The following is a 13,011-nucleotide window of genomic DNA, read 5'->3' on the forward strand; positions in this document are numbered from 1 at the left end:
CAACTTTTGCCTCCCTTTGCCTCCTCCTGTAGAGATGCAAATATGCACACATTTTGGCTGCAGTACCTTGTCCCCACCTGCTTGTATTTTGGGGCTCGTGGGTTACCTTGTCACTTAGTTTTGCTGGAAAAATTGTATGTGGGTTTTTCGTTTTGCTATCTAGTTTTCCTGCTCATTTTTGTGTGGCGATTCATGGAAATTCAAACACTAAGTTGCTACTGCCACCATCTCCCTAGGACCTACAACATTTTAGTCACACAAGATTCTTCCCCTGTACCTACCCAATCTTCCCAAATAACACCATTATTTACTTCCCAAACACTCAATACCTAATTCCTTTTAATCAACCTCAATTGCAGGAAGGAGTATGGGGAAAACACAATCACAAGCAATCCCACTGAGGAAGAGTAGGGTGATACATCATCTAAAACAGTGGTTCTCAAACTTGGCTGCATGTTGTAATTACCTGTGCTGTTACTGAAGCCTGGGCCCCCCTCTCAGAGATTCTGATTTAACGGTCTAGGGCATAGGATTTTAAAAAGGTCCCCAATCTAATGGACAGTGTGGTGATTATTGCTAGTAATACTGTATTATATACTTGAAATTTGCTAAAATTTTAAGTGTTCTCACTATACACATAAAAACTATGTGATGATCATCTCAATAGATGCAGAGAAAGCATTTGACAAGATCCAACAGCCATTTACGATAAAAACTCTGAACAAAATGGGGATAGAAGGAAATTACCTCAACATAATAAAGGCCATATATGACAAACCCACAGCCAACATCATATTCAATGGGCAAAAACTGAGCACCATCTCCCTGAGAACAGGAATGAGACAAGGATGCCCACTATCACCACTCTTATTCAACATAGTACTGGAGGTTTTAGCCAGAGCAATTAAGCAAGAGAAAGGAATAAAAGGAATCCAATAGGGAGTGAAGAAGTGAAACTCTTGCTGTGTGCAGACGACATGATCTTATATATAGAAAATCTCAAAAATCCATTGGAAAAGTAACTATGTGAGGTGATGGATGTGTTAACTAACGTGATTGTGATAATCGTTTCACAATGTATATTAAATCATGTTGCACACCTTTAAAAAACCACATTGTACAACCTAAACATATGCAAATTTTATCTGTCAATTCATGCAATTTTTTCCACACCACCAAGCAATTCTGCAATTCTCAGCAGAGACACACTGCGTATCCTACAAATTAACTCAATTCTGACACTCTCTACCTGAAGATCGCATCAGATAATACAAGTCAAAGGTTCAGTCCCTCAAGACTGCTCCCACTTCAGATGCCAATTGCAAGTCTAGGCTGTCTCAACAAGTGGCTATAAACTGGAGGTCCCCACGACCCCCTTTCTCAGGCTCCATTAATTTGCTGGAGTGTCTCACAGAACTCATAGAAACATTTACTTACATTTACCAGTTTATTATAAAGGACACAGATGAACAACCAGGTGAAGAGGTACATAAGGTGAGAAATGGAAGGGTCTTGAGCACAGGATCTTCTATCCCCATGGAACAGGGATGCTTTACCCTCCCAGTATGCGGATGCATTCACCAACACAGAAGTTCATCAAATCTTGTTGTTCAAGAGTTTTTATAGAGCTTAATTTCCAGCTCCCAAACCTTCCCCTTCCCTGAGGTTGGTGGGTGGGACTGAAGGTTCCAACTCTCTGATCACTTGGTCTTTCTGGTGACCAGTCCCGTTCTGAGGCTAGGCATAAGGAGCCCTACTCTAAGTCACCTCATTAGCATAAACTCAAGTGTGCTCAAAAAGGCTCCTTATGAGTTACAAAAGAAACTCCTATTACTTCTGTAGATGAAGAATAGTGCAATATCTGGGTTCAAATCATTTCTTCTTTCCCATAGCTCACAATAACTCTTCTACTTCATCATCTATTACTCAGTCAAGTAAGATGAAGAAATAAATTCTTATACCTTGATATCTATCATCAATGGGCACCAGCTTGTTCCAGCCACTAGTTTTGCCCTTACCATCATTAAATGATGTAATAGCAATTCAGAGCAAATGCCTCTGCCTACGAATACATATGCGTTGCCCTTGTTTCTACTTGTCACATAATATAAGGGGTGGAGGAGCTCTGCAATTAAACAGATGTCTAATTACTTTTCTCTCACTGAAATATAAACAATCGCTGGGCTCTAATCTTTATCCAGTTGGCATATGTCCTGCCAGATCCCATTAGGGAAAAACTTCCTGAGGTCAGCCATTTAGTCACACTGGCAATTTAATGTTTTGGGGAAGGAAAAGTACTCATCCACTTAGGAAAACAGTTTAAAATAACTAAAGGAAAGTGATTCCTTCCCTTGGAAAGAAGCCCACAACCTAGCTGCAACCACTCACAAGGACTCTCTATTTTTTCAGCATTATAGGTGCTCCAGGAAACTCACAGTGTTTGACATCGTCTGTACTTTCCACACACCCAGCCCATCTTCTCTGTATCCAGGCCACAATCTCTGAGCTCTCACGGTTCTCTGAGACTCATTTTTGGGGATCCTCCTATCTTGGATCCATGCACCTACCATAAAGTTTCCCATGTGATGCAAATGAAACACATTTCCTTTTAAGCAACTCCTTTTCCTGCTGCTTCGTCCCAGAAGGCCTGCTCTTTCCCAACTTTCCTGATGCTATTGACCTTATTAACGTTAATATAGTTGTCTCTCCCATGATCATAGCGCTCACTTTCTAAAGAAATAGCTGAAGCTAATTTAACTGGTAAATCTGCCTTATCATATTCATTAGCACCCTGTCTTTAACCTTACTGATCAAATGTCTACTGCTTGCTGTCCTAGAACAAGTCCTTCTAGACCAGTAAAACTTTATGGACATCTGCCATAAAACAGAAAAGTCCCCCTCCCTCAAATCATAATTTCTATCTGTAATCACACTGCATTTGCAGAGAGATCTCTTAAATAGCAATGGCAAGTCCTCAGAGGACTTAGCCTCCAGGCTGGTCAGGGTCTCATCAAGTAGTCATATTTCCTATCTTCCACCTGGTACAAACTGGCACAAGCTATTTTCACCAAAACCCTTTTCCACTGACTTCTATCTATAAACTAGATAAGATCACTTTTCTTTACTTCTGAGAGAGCCACAGGATTACCAAAATCAATCCCTAGATATTACTTGGTCTCAGATTACTTATTTTGAGGGGACAAGTCTCTTTAGTCATTCATTCAATAAACTGAGTGCCTATTATGTACCAGGCAAAAGGGACATAAAAATATGCACATGGTTCCTTACTATAAAAAAGCCTCTCAGTATGCACACACATAAACAAGTAACTTTCATACAGTCATTAACCCTGGCCAGTCATTAATCTGGCTGCAGGGCACCTCTCTCTTCAAGTGCCACCTTCTTTTCAATTACTGCAGTGAGTGTGGTGCATTTAAACCTCCTTTACATTCAGCGCCCCAAAGATGGGGCTTCAAGTCTCAGTACTTTTTTCCTGCTATACATTATAGCCAACAAGAAAAAAATCAGTGAAATTTAAATGCCATTTCTGATCTAGCTTTGTGTTTAGGATGCACAATGCAGAGATAGCCAGGAGACTCAGTCTTCGGTCACTAAGTCTCCATCTGACTTACTGTGTCTCTTGCATCTTGAGGCAGCAGTAAGGAAAGGGCATTACAGAAACAGAACACTCTGCTTTGAATGCTCTGGTCAGGCTAAGATGAAAGGGGGGGATATGGACAGGCACTTAGCAATCCATGCTCTGAAGTCCACACATTTCTCTCTGAACATCATATGGAACCAGAGTATCTTTACTTTTAACCAATTAGACCAGTTCTTTAGGGCTACAATAAGTAAATTACTCTTTTCATCCCATTCCAATTGCTTCTGTTCTTTTTAGCTATTGCCTATCAAATTACTGAATAGTATTACTTATTATTCAACTATTTAGATAATAAAGAATATATAGACCAAAGAACAGTATAGGTCACTTTGCATTTATTATATGTTTAACTGAGTTTTTTCAAATTACAGAATTCAACTCCAAAATAAGGTAATTAATGGCTAAGTTATTATTTGCTTGCATTTTTTCCTCCTAAAATTTTAACACAGCAAAACACCTTAAAGATATGTGAATAGGTTGAGTGCACTTTCAGTGGCTCACAATCATGAGACAAAGACCACTTTTATCCATGAAAAATAGGACAAATAGCTCAATATTTTAAAATATTACTGACATGAAATAAAACAAAGGAAAAAATAAAATACTGCATTTTCACCACCAGTGTTTTGGTAGATGGTAGTAGAATATTGTTTAAAACAATGTTCCTCTGCAGAGCATATGCCGTGCTTGGCATGCTTTGCACATAAGCACCCGATAACTGCTCTGCTTCCATCTGCGGTTTTTCAGAAGGACCCTTCCTCAGAGCCCACCTTCCCCTGAGCCTGATCTGCCTGGCTCCACCGGCACTATCTGGTGGGAGCCTGATCCTTCTTCCTCCACCTGTGCTGCAGGCTTTCCCTGTCTGCCATTACTCTCCCCTAGATTCACACTTGCTGCCACCTGCATTCCCAGCAAAGATGCCTGACGCGGAACTCATGTAGCTGAGTATCCCCCCACATAGCTCTTACTCCAGATGTTGTCCCTTCACTTGACTAAATTATGACTGTAAAGTAAAGAGACGATCTACCCACCAAAATCATTCTCTCTACTTTATAGTCACATCTCCTACAATGCAAAAAAGGTTGATGATGCCCGATTTAGAACTTAAAACATTGAAATTAGTTTAGGCAGAATAGATAATGCTCTGAAGTACTTTAAAATCTACTCTTTCTTATTATTGTTTGTTTTTAAAACCAGAAAAATATAAAAATTGTAAACATTCTACTAAACATTTCAGTAGAAACCCTGTTACCCTAGTTTTTATTTAAAGGGTTCAGAAAGAACAAAAGTGACACCATGTCCCCTTTGGCAGACCCAAAATCATGCTTCCAGCCCTAACCTACTATTACATGTCTCCGGCATCGACAGCTCTGTAGGCCAAGCATGTCTCTCGTGACAACTGCTGCTATCACTCATGAACCCCACTCATGAACACCCTTGTAGCAACACAGCACAGCAGCTCATTGTAATCTCTTCCAGACAGCTGTCCATGTACTTGCTGGGCACCTTACATCTACTGCTCCACACCAGACCCAGCCTCGGTGACCATGCAAACATGTGGAAGTAAGAACACAAAAAATTGGAGCACCTCCTTTGCTACATGCTGCATTCCTCTGCAAAGTGAGAGGGCACTTCCTAACTCTTTGTCAGAGTAACAGCAGAATCAGGTGGAGTGGGGGGGTGCTGCTGACAGAGGTAAGAACAAAGAGGATGCTGATGAGTTTAGCCACTAGTGTCCACCACACGCCCAGAGACAGTACATTCCCTTCACCATGACACTGCTGGAAGCCTAAGGATGAATCTGATCTTCTATTCAAAAGGAGAAACTACACAGGAAATTCCAGTCACTTTTCATTGCTCTTGTAGCAAGGTTATACTGTATTTTTAAAAGCATAAAATTACCAAGGTCCAACATTTTTTGAAATGAATAACTTAAAAAATAATTTTAAAAAATACTCCTTTTGTTTTCAGGGAGGAATATGCTAGACATAAATGCCTAATGAAATCTATCAGCTCCCGGGAATCCCCTTAAGCATCTTTATCAGCTATGATGCATGAGATAACTTAAAACCAAAATTCCACACCTTGGTGATAAACAGTACCAATTAATCAGAGTATTAACTGCAATGACTTAAAACTATATTACCTGAATAGTCTCCATGGTGAAGTACCAGAAAAAGTGAAATAATAAATATTTTCCACAGCACCATAACGTTTTATAAAACACTATTTCAGTTTTTAACATTAATGTACAATCTCAAGATTCTGGTCCATTATTCATATTAGGCTTCACCTCTTCTTCTACTGATAACAGTTCTGACAGAGGCCATACAGGCACAACTATAACATGAAAATGATATATTTTACTGAAGAACCTGTAGAGTATACTTATGTTTCAGTTGTATCCATTGACTACAAGTGGATTCAAAGGCCAGGAAAGACAGTTTTGCCACTTATACTCTAATCACAAATTTTTATTTGGCAAAAGGAGTTCAGTGGTAACTAAGCTATTTGCCATAACTAAAAAGTCCTTATATCTGTTTGCTTTAGTATTGTGTGCTCTTGTGGGTTTTGTTTCTGTATGATAATATTTTGTAATTGGCTGTGAGTTTTTAAAATAAAATAAGTGATTCACGTTGAATTTTAAAAATAAATGCAAGTGGAAAACATACAAATTTTGTAGCCAGATTATCTGCAATTATGTGCAATGAGTTATCTATAATAAAAACTGTGTCACAGACTGGATCTCCCCAGTATCCAGCATGCTCCTGGATCTCCTGAACTGTTAAGAGTGTGCTGTGCCAACTTAGTTCAACACTGATATAAAAAACATAATTGAAAGTAATGACTTCCCTACCAAAAAGCATACACTGCATTCCCAAGCCAGATATGAATTAAGTTTGGGATTATCAATTCCATGTCTCCCCTCCATTAACGCAGACTTGACTTTACTACAAATCAGCTAGCACTAGAGTAAATTTGCTATAAAATTATTTATAACAAAATAAATATTTTCAGTCCCTCACGCTAAGTGATATATAAATCATTAGCAGTTTATAATATTAGCTTAGGTCACTTTTTGGAGACCCAAACAAACTGTACAATCCTGAGTAAAAGGTTAGGGATACAGTTTCTTGGGGATCCTTCTTGATCAAGAATCATAAAGAAAACACATAAAACCACAACTTGTAATAATCCCCATTTTCATTAGAAGTACCATGAGTTCTTTTTACTTTGGTAAATAAGTTTGTCTATGTAAACCATTTATTTTGATGGAGTAAAATATAAACAGAACTTCTGCTAGGATCCCTCCATCACCTTTTGACACTGATACAGTAAAGAGTCAGGAAGAGAAGGGCAGGAGGATCTGAACCACAGGGCTAATACGTCACTGTGAACTCGGAAATGCAGCAAGCAGGGGATGGATGGGAGCAGCCGACAGGCCAATAGCCCTTCGTTGCCTACAAGAGAATAAAAATTAAAAATTATTTAATACAAAAGGACTTCAATGGACATTTCTCCAAAGAAGATATACAAATGGCCAATAAGCACATGAAAAGATATTCAACATTACAGATCAGTAAGAAAATGCAAATCAAAACCACAATGAGATACTACTCCACACTCATTAGAACGGCAATTATCAAAATAAATAAATAAATGTGTTGGAGAGGATGTGGAGAAACTGGAAGCCTTGTGCATTTCTAGTAGGAATATAAATGGTGCACTTGCTGTGGAAAACGATACAATTTCTCCAAAAACTGAATACCATATGATCCAGCAATTCTGAGTATATAACCAAAAGAATTGAAAGTAGGGTCTCCAACACAGCTATCTGTGTACCCATATTCAGAGCAGCATTATTCACAATAGCCAAAAGGTGGAAGCAACCCAAGTGTCCATCGACTGATGAATGGATAAACAAAATGTTGTATATTCATACAATAGAATAGTATTCTGGCTTAAAAATGAAGGAAATTTTGACACATGCTACAATATGGACGAACCTTGAAGACATTATGTTAAGTGAAATAAGCCAGTCAGAAAAGGATAAATATTATGATTCCTCTCATATGAGGTACCCAGAGTAGTCAAATCGGAGACAAAAAGTGGAACGGTGGTTGTCAGCGGCTGGAGAGGGAAAAGGAATGAGGAATTAGTGTTTAATGGGTGCAGTTTTAATTAGGGAAGAGAAAAAGTTCTGGAGATGATGATGGCGATGGTTGTACAACAACATGAATGTACTTAATGCCACTAACCTGTAAACTCAAAAATGGTTAAAATGGTAAATTTTGTTATATATATTTTACCACACACACAAAAAATTCTTTAATAAAGTCTGAAAAACACATTCATCTGAAAGATACTCATAACAGGAAATGTAGCTCTAAGAAATCTGACACTTATAAGAGGTGATTTGTGTTCTGATTATGAGAAAGCCCCTATAAACACAGGATTGCCTTTTCATGATTCTACAAACCTATAATGTCAACGACATGAAGTCTTAGTTTCCGTTGCAGGGTCTTTAGGACAGAAGGCAAAGTGGCTTGAGATTCTGACATCTTTACATTTTGCTTCACATCATTTGCAAAGGATAACCAGAGTTTGCCAAAGTCTTCAGTCGAGATTTTTAATGGTCTGAAAAATAATATTTAAAATTAGATTTATGTCCAAGAGAATGAAATGATTCTAAACCAACAAATCCATTTCAAATAACTCATGGGAATAAAACAATCATTGTATACCTGGGTGCCATAAAATTTATATTTTTAAACCAAGTATGAGTAGAAGGCTTACCATCATCCTCCAACCCGATGAAAATACTGAATAAGGAGATGTTATTAAAGTGCAAATGTCATTTCGATAAATCACTCAGTTCTGAGTATGAGTCACTTCACTAAAATTTTACCAAGTAACTTCAAGAATCATTCAAATATAATATAAAACTTGTCTTCCATGTATACTTTGGATTTGGGATAATGAGACATTCTATTAAAGTCATAAACAAGTATGAATACAAAGACCAGCACTTTAAGTAAATTAGAGCAAGAGAATGGATTTTAACAGATGTATTTTTTTTCTTTTTTGTACTGCTTTTATCATGTATAGAGATCAATAATTTTGGTTTGTTTTTTTGTTTTTTTTTTTTTTGCTGAGGAAGATTAGCCTTGAGCTAATATCTGATGCCAATCTTCCTCTTCTTTTACTTGAGGAAACTTAGCCTTGAGCTAACATCTGTGCCAATCTTCCTCTATTTTGTGTGTGGGTCACCACCATAGCATGGCTGACAAGTGGTGTAGGTCCATGATCTGAATCTGCAAACCTGGGCCACTGAAGCAGAGCACGCTGAACCTAACAACTAGGCCAGGGGCTGGCCCCTCAATATTGTTTTAAACTATTTTATTGAGGTCATACTGGCTTATAACATGGTGTAAATTTCAGGTGTACATTATTATATATCAGTTTTTGTATAGACCTCATTGTGCTCACCATCAGTAGTCTAGTTTTTTATCCATCAAACAAATGTACTTTAAAAGTGATTCATGAGACAAGATCAAATAGTTAACAATGGGTATCTCAGGGTGGGATTACAGAGAACTTTTATATTCTACTTATATTTTTCTATAGTTGAATTTTTATAAGTATGTATTAATTTTATAATTAGGAAAAAAGATTTTTTAAAGATACAGAAGATTTTATTAATATGCACAGAACTCGTTTTGCTATATATATTGTACTTCTTCAGGTAACTAATGCTCACCATGGAATATACCTTCACAGTCACAGAATGCAAGTTTTCTGAAGGCTGGATTCTATCTAATACAGTACCATGGTCATTAATATTCTTTGACAGATTGATAGACAAGTTGTTACTAAAAGACTTGAAAGAGGAGCAAAAATTATAGCACTGTAACACAACTGGATGTGTGGAGGTTAAAAAAATTTTACAGATATTCATTGGTATTCTGCATTCTTGGTTCAGGTAGCCTTCATTTTAAAAAATGTTTGAATACAGTACAAAATATTCATAAAACTAAAGGAGAGCAGAAGAGTTAGGTTTTTCTCAATTATTCTGGTAATACTGCACAGGGCCTAGTATACTGCTAAATATGTACTATAAAAGTTTAATAACTGTTGAATAATTTTCTTACAGCTCTCTAAAGCTTAATAAACAGATTTTATGAAAGAATCAAATAAATGAAATACAAACTTGACAAGCTTTAAAAAAAAATCATGCAGAATCTTCGAAGTTATTTCAGTTTAAATATTACTTTAATATTACTTTCTCTCAGAAGTTTTCCAAGATCACTAACCAACCCCAACCTAAATTGGATGCCATATCATAATTGCTCATTGTCCCATTTACTTTCTCTGCATGACACAATTACATATGCACTTATATGAGTGTTCAATGTCTCCTCCCTTGACTGGACACTCCCTAAAGGTAGGGACTGTGTCTAGTTTTGAACTGTTAAACTCTCCAGCACCTAGCATAGTGCTTCTGCCCAGAGAAAAGGCCTAATAAATATTTGCTGAATGAATGAATAAGCTGAATTAACATTCCAGAAAATATTTACCGAATGAAATCTAATAATGATAAGTTCACTGAAAATTCGAGCTGAACAGAATGAGCATCCATCATTTGATAATTTATGAAACCAGAAAGACTTCCTTCTGTGAAAGGTTTTTCCATCTGCACACTATATTGAAAGTTTTTGGTGGTGTTTTCTGCCTCTGTTACAGGCAAGCAGCATCCAGAGTGCTCAGTGATCTGTAAATAAAAGTAATAAAAGTACTGAAGAAGAGATCAATACACACTATAATATGAATACCAATTTTCTATTTAATTGAAGTGGTACAAAAGCATACTATTGTGAGTGTGGTTAGTAACGAACCACATTATGAAGATGAAAACTACTTCACCTGAGAAAAATTCACCAGCACAGATAACTAAGAAATAAGTACACAAGTCAAAACTATGTAACAAATGGCATTACAATGAAAACTTCTGTATAATTTAACAACAATGACAAAAAAGATTATTAAACTCTAGTCTGTGGCTCTCAATCCTGGCTAGCACCAGATTTTGAAAGCTAGTAGAGTTAAAAATAAATAAATACAGGTGTCTTCCCTTCTCATTCTCCTCCCTTACTCAAGCTCTGGTGGGAGAGCTCAGCAACTGGACTGGTTTGGTTTTGCTTTGTTTTGTTAAGTTCCACAGGTGATTCTAATGCACATCTAGAGTCAGGAACTTTAGTCCTGGCTAAGCCCCTTTAACATCCCATTCAAGGCATTCCGGCTCACAGAGGAAATAGCGTCAGTTTTATGGAATACTGATCTACTAATCAAATCTCATTATAACCTCACCAAGGACATCCACACAATATCGCAATTAGCATATTTCCTGAAATCATAATGGCAGTCTCTTGAAGCTAGGGAAGAAACAGAATTGATGCCTGGGCACTCAGTATAGTGCAGAGGCACACACTATTAATATCCTCATTTTAAATGTGAGGAAACTGAGGCACAAGGCAGTTACATAACTCGACCCTGTAACACAGGTCAAAAGCAGCAGAAGCAAGATTCAAAGGCAAGCAGTCCAAGTGAAGAGCCTGCATTCCTAACTACTGTGCTCTGTCAACACTCACTTTACATTTATGGGCTTCCCCACCACAATCTTTACTATGTTTCCTCATCTCTTGAATAATTCGTCCCTACTCAAAATAACGAAAAATCTGTCACACCTCTTACTTTTTTTGCTAAAGAGGAAAGAAGGAAATGGAAGAAATTTATAAACCCTCAGAAGAGCCAACGGGAGAAACACTAAGTATGCACTGACCATTTAAGGCAAAAATAATGAAGCACTTATTGTCTTACCTTGAAATTTTCTGCAGGAACAATTTCTAAGTTAGCACTTTTCAATTCCGAACCACTCTTATTAAAAACTGACCAGACCATCAATAAACAGTCATCTTTCCAAACTTTGTAAGAAGACACTGATAAGGTTTCATTACTACAGACTTCCATAAGATCTGAATGCATGTATTCAGGAGTTCCTTCCAACAACGAAGAAACTAAATAGGTTTCATTGGCAGCCGAGGCTGCAGTGGATGGAGGGGGGTGAAAAACTTCCATGCTGTTATCAGCAAACAAAGACAGTGTACGTGGTCTGCAGTCTGAGAGCTTCTCAACCAAGGGCAGTTCTGTGAGTGACTCAGAATCCAAAAGTTCCGAACTGAGAGAAAATTTCTTTAATTCTTTGTCTCCTCTATCCTGCAAATTATCCAAATAATCTTCATAAGTCACATTTGGCGAGGAACTAAAGGAAGAACAGGTCATATTAGGAGCACTGGTTGTTTCTCCACTTTTGATTTCCTTGACTTTCGATTTTCTTCTGAACTTGTGAGAAGCAGTATCTGCTTTTCCTAGCTGCAAAAATAAAACATAATAATATAAAAAGAAACCATTCTATTAGTCATGAGTTTTAAACATTTTTCTATAATTTCAAATGAGCAATTTACTAACTTGCTAAGCTTCTATCTATAAAGCATAGATTAACAAAGAATCAGAGATGAACAAAATGTTAAGCCCTAAAATTTCTGACAGCTACATAACTTTGAACTATTAGCTAAATCTTATTTCTCATTAAAAAGACATAAAATCAGGAAAAGAAATAAGGTCAAAAAGTCAACTGTGAACAATTCTAAAAACTTGTTAGATTTCAGAACACTAGAGTACAAATTAAAAACAGTGAGGAACCTAGCCATTTTTTTGAGTTTCCAGAGTTGTCTTGTAGAAGCTAAGATACCCTCAAATGCAGGGATGGCTCAAATTCTGGTTCAGTAGTTTATAAAATGATTTCATGGCCTGTGAGTCAATAAACAGGGAAGAAAACTGATTTTACCTCAAGAATCAACTGGCAGAGGCTGACTGAACACACAGCAGGAAAGAATTCTGTGACTAGTGATGTCTGCTACAGCCTCAGGAGGGTGAACGGCAAACTTGCCATCCTTGAGCTCCCCTTCTGAGGAAGGGTCTACGAATCTCTGTAAGAAGAGCGATGGCTCTAGTGTCCTCTCGCCTCACAAAGTTCTGTCTAGATCAGGGCAGCACACTGGCATTATTACTCTAAGCCCATGTCTCCGTCCTCCTGGGGGCTTCAACACTGTGTGGCCACACGTTGCATGATTCTAGTTATCCAGAATTCTAGTTCTCTCTTCAAACCTTGTCGTTCTCTCAAGTTCCAACATCTCTTCCAACTCTCAGCAGACATTTGCCTCCTACCTTTCACTTCAGAAGTCATCAAACAAGAACCAAAATTCTATTAACACAAAAATGGAAACAAGCGA

At 37.5% G+C, this 13,011-nt stretch overlaps 1 protein-coding gene across 2 annotated transcripts in view; it reads right to left on the reverse strand.

Annotated features, from left to right (window-relative positions):
* Positions 1–3,981: 3,981 nt before the first annotated feature.
* The window catches only part of AP4E1 (adaptor related protein complex 4 subunit epsilon 1), a 56,846-nt gene continuing 47,816 nt past the window's right edge, over positions 3,982–13,011 (reverse strand). For both annotated transcript variants that reach the window (XM_008513838.2, XM_070580255.1), the window contains exons 18-21: positions 11,540–12,091; positions 10,240–10,433; positions 8,142–8,299; positions 3,982–7,122 (exon numbers count right to left, since the gene is read on the reverse strand). In XM_008513838.2, the coding sequence (XP_008512060.1) occupies positions 6,962–7,122; positions 8,142–8,299; positions 10,240–10,433; positions 11,540–12,091 (1,065 nt within the window). In that variant the 3' untranslated portion in view covers positions 3,982–6,961. The remainder of the gene's footprint in view (positions 7,123–8,141; positions 8,300–10,239; positions 10,434–11,539; positions 12,092–13,011) is intronic.

Source organism: Equus przewalskii, chromosome 1 (assembly GCF_037783145.1).
Source record: "Equus przewalskii isolate Varuska chromosome 1, EquPr2, whole genome shotgun sequence".
NCBI lineage: Eukaryota > Metazoa > Chordata > Mammalia > Perissodactyla > Equidae > Equus > Equus przewalskii.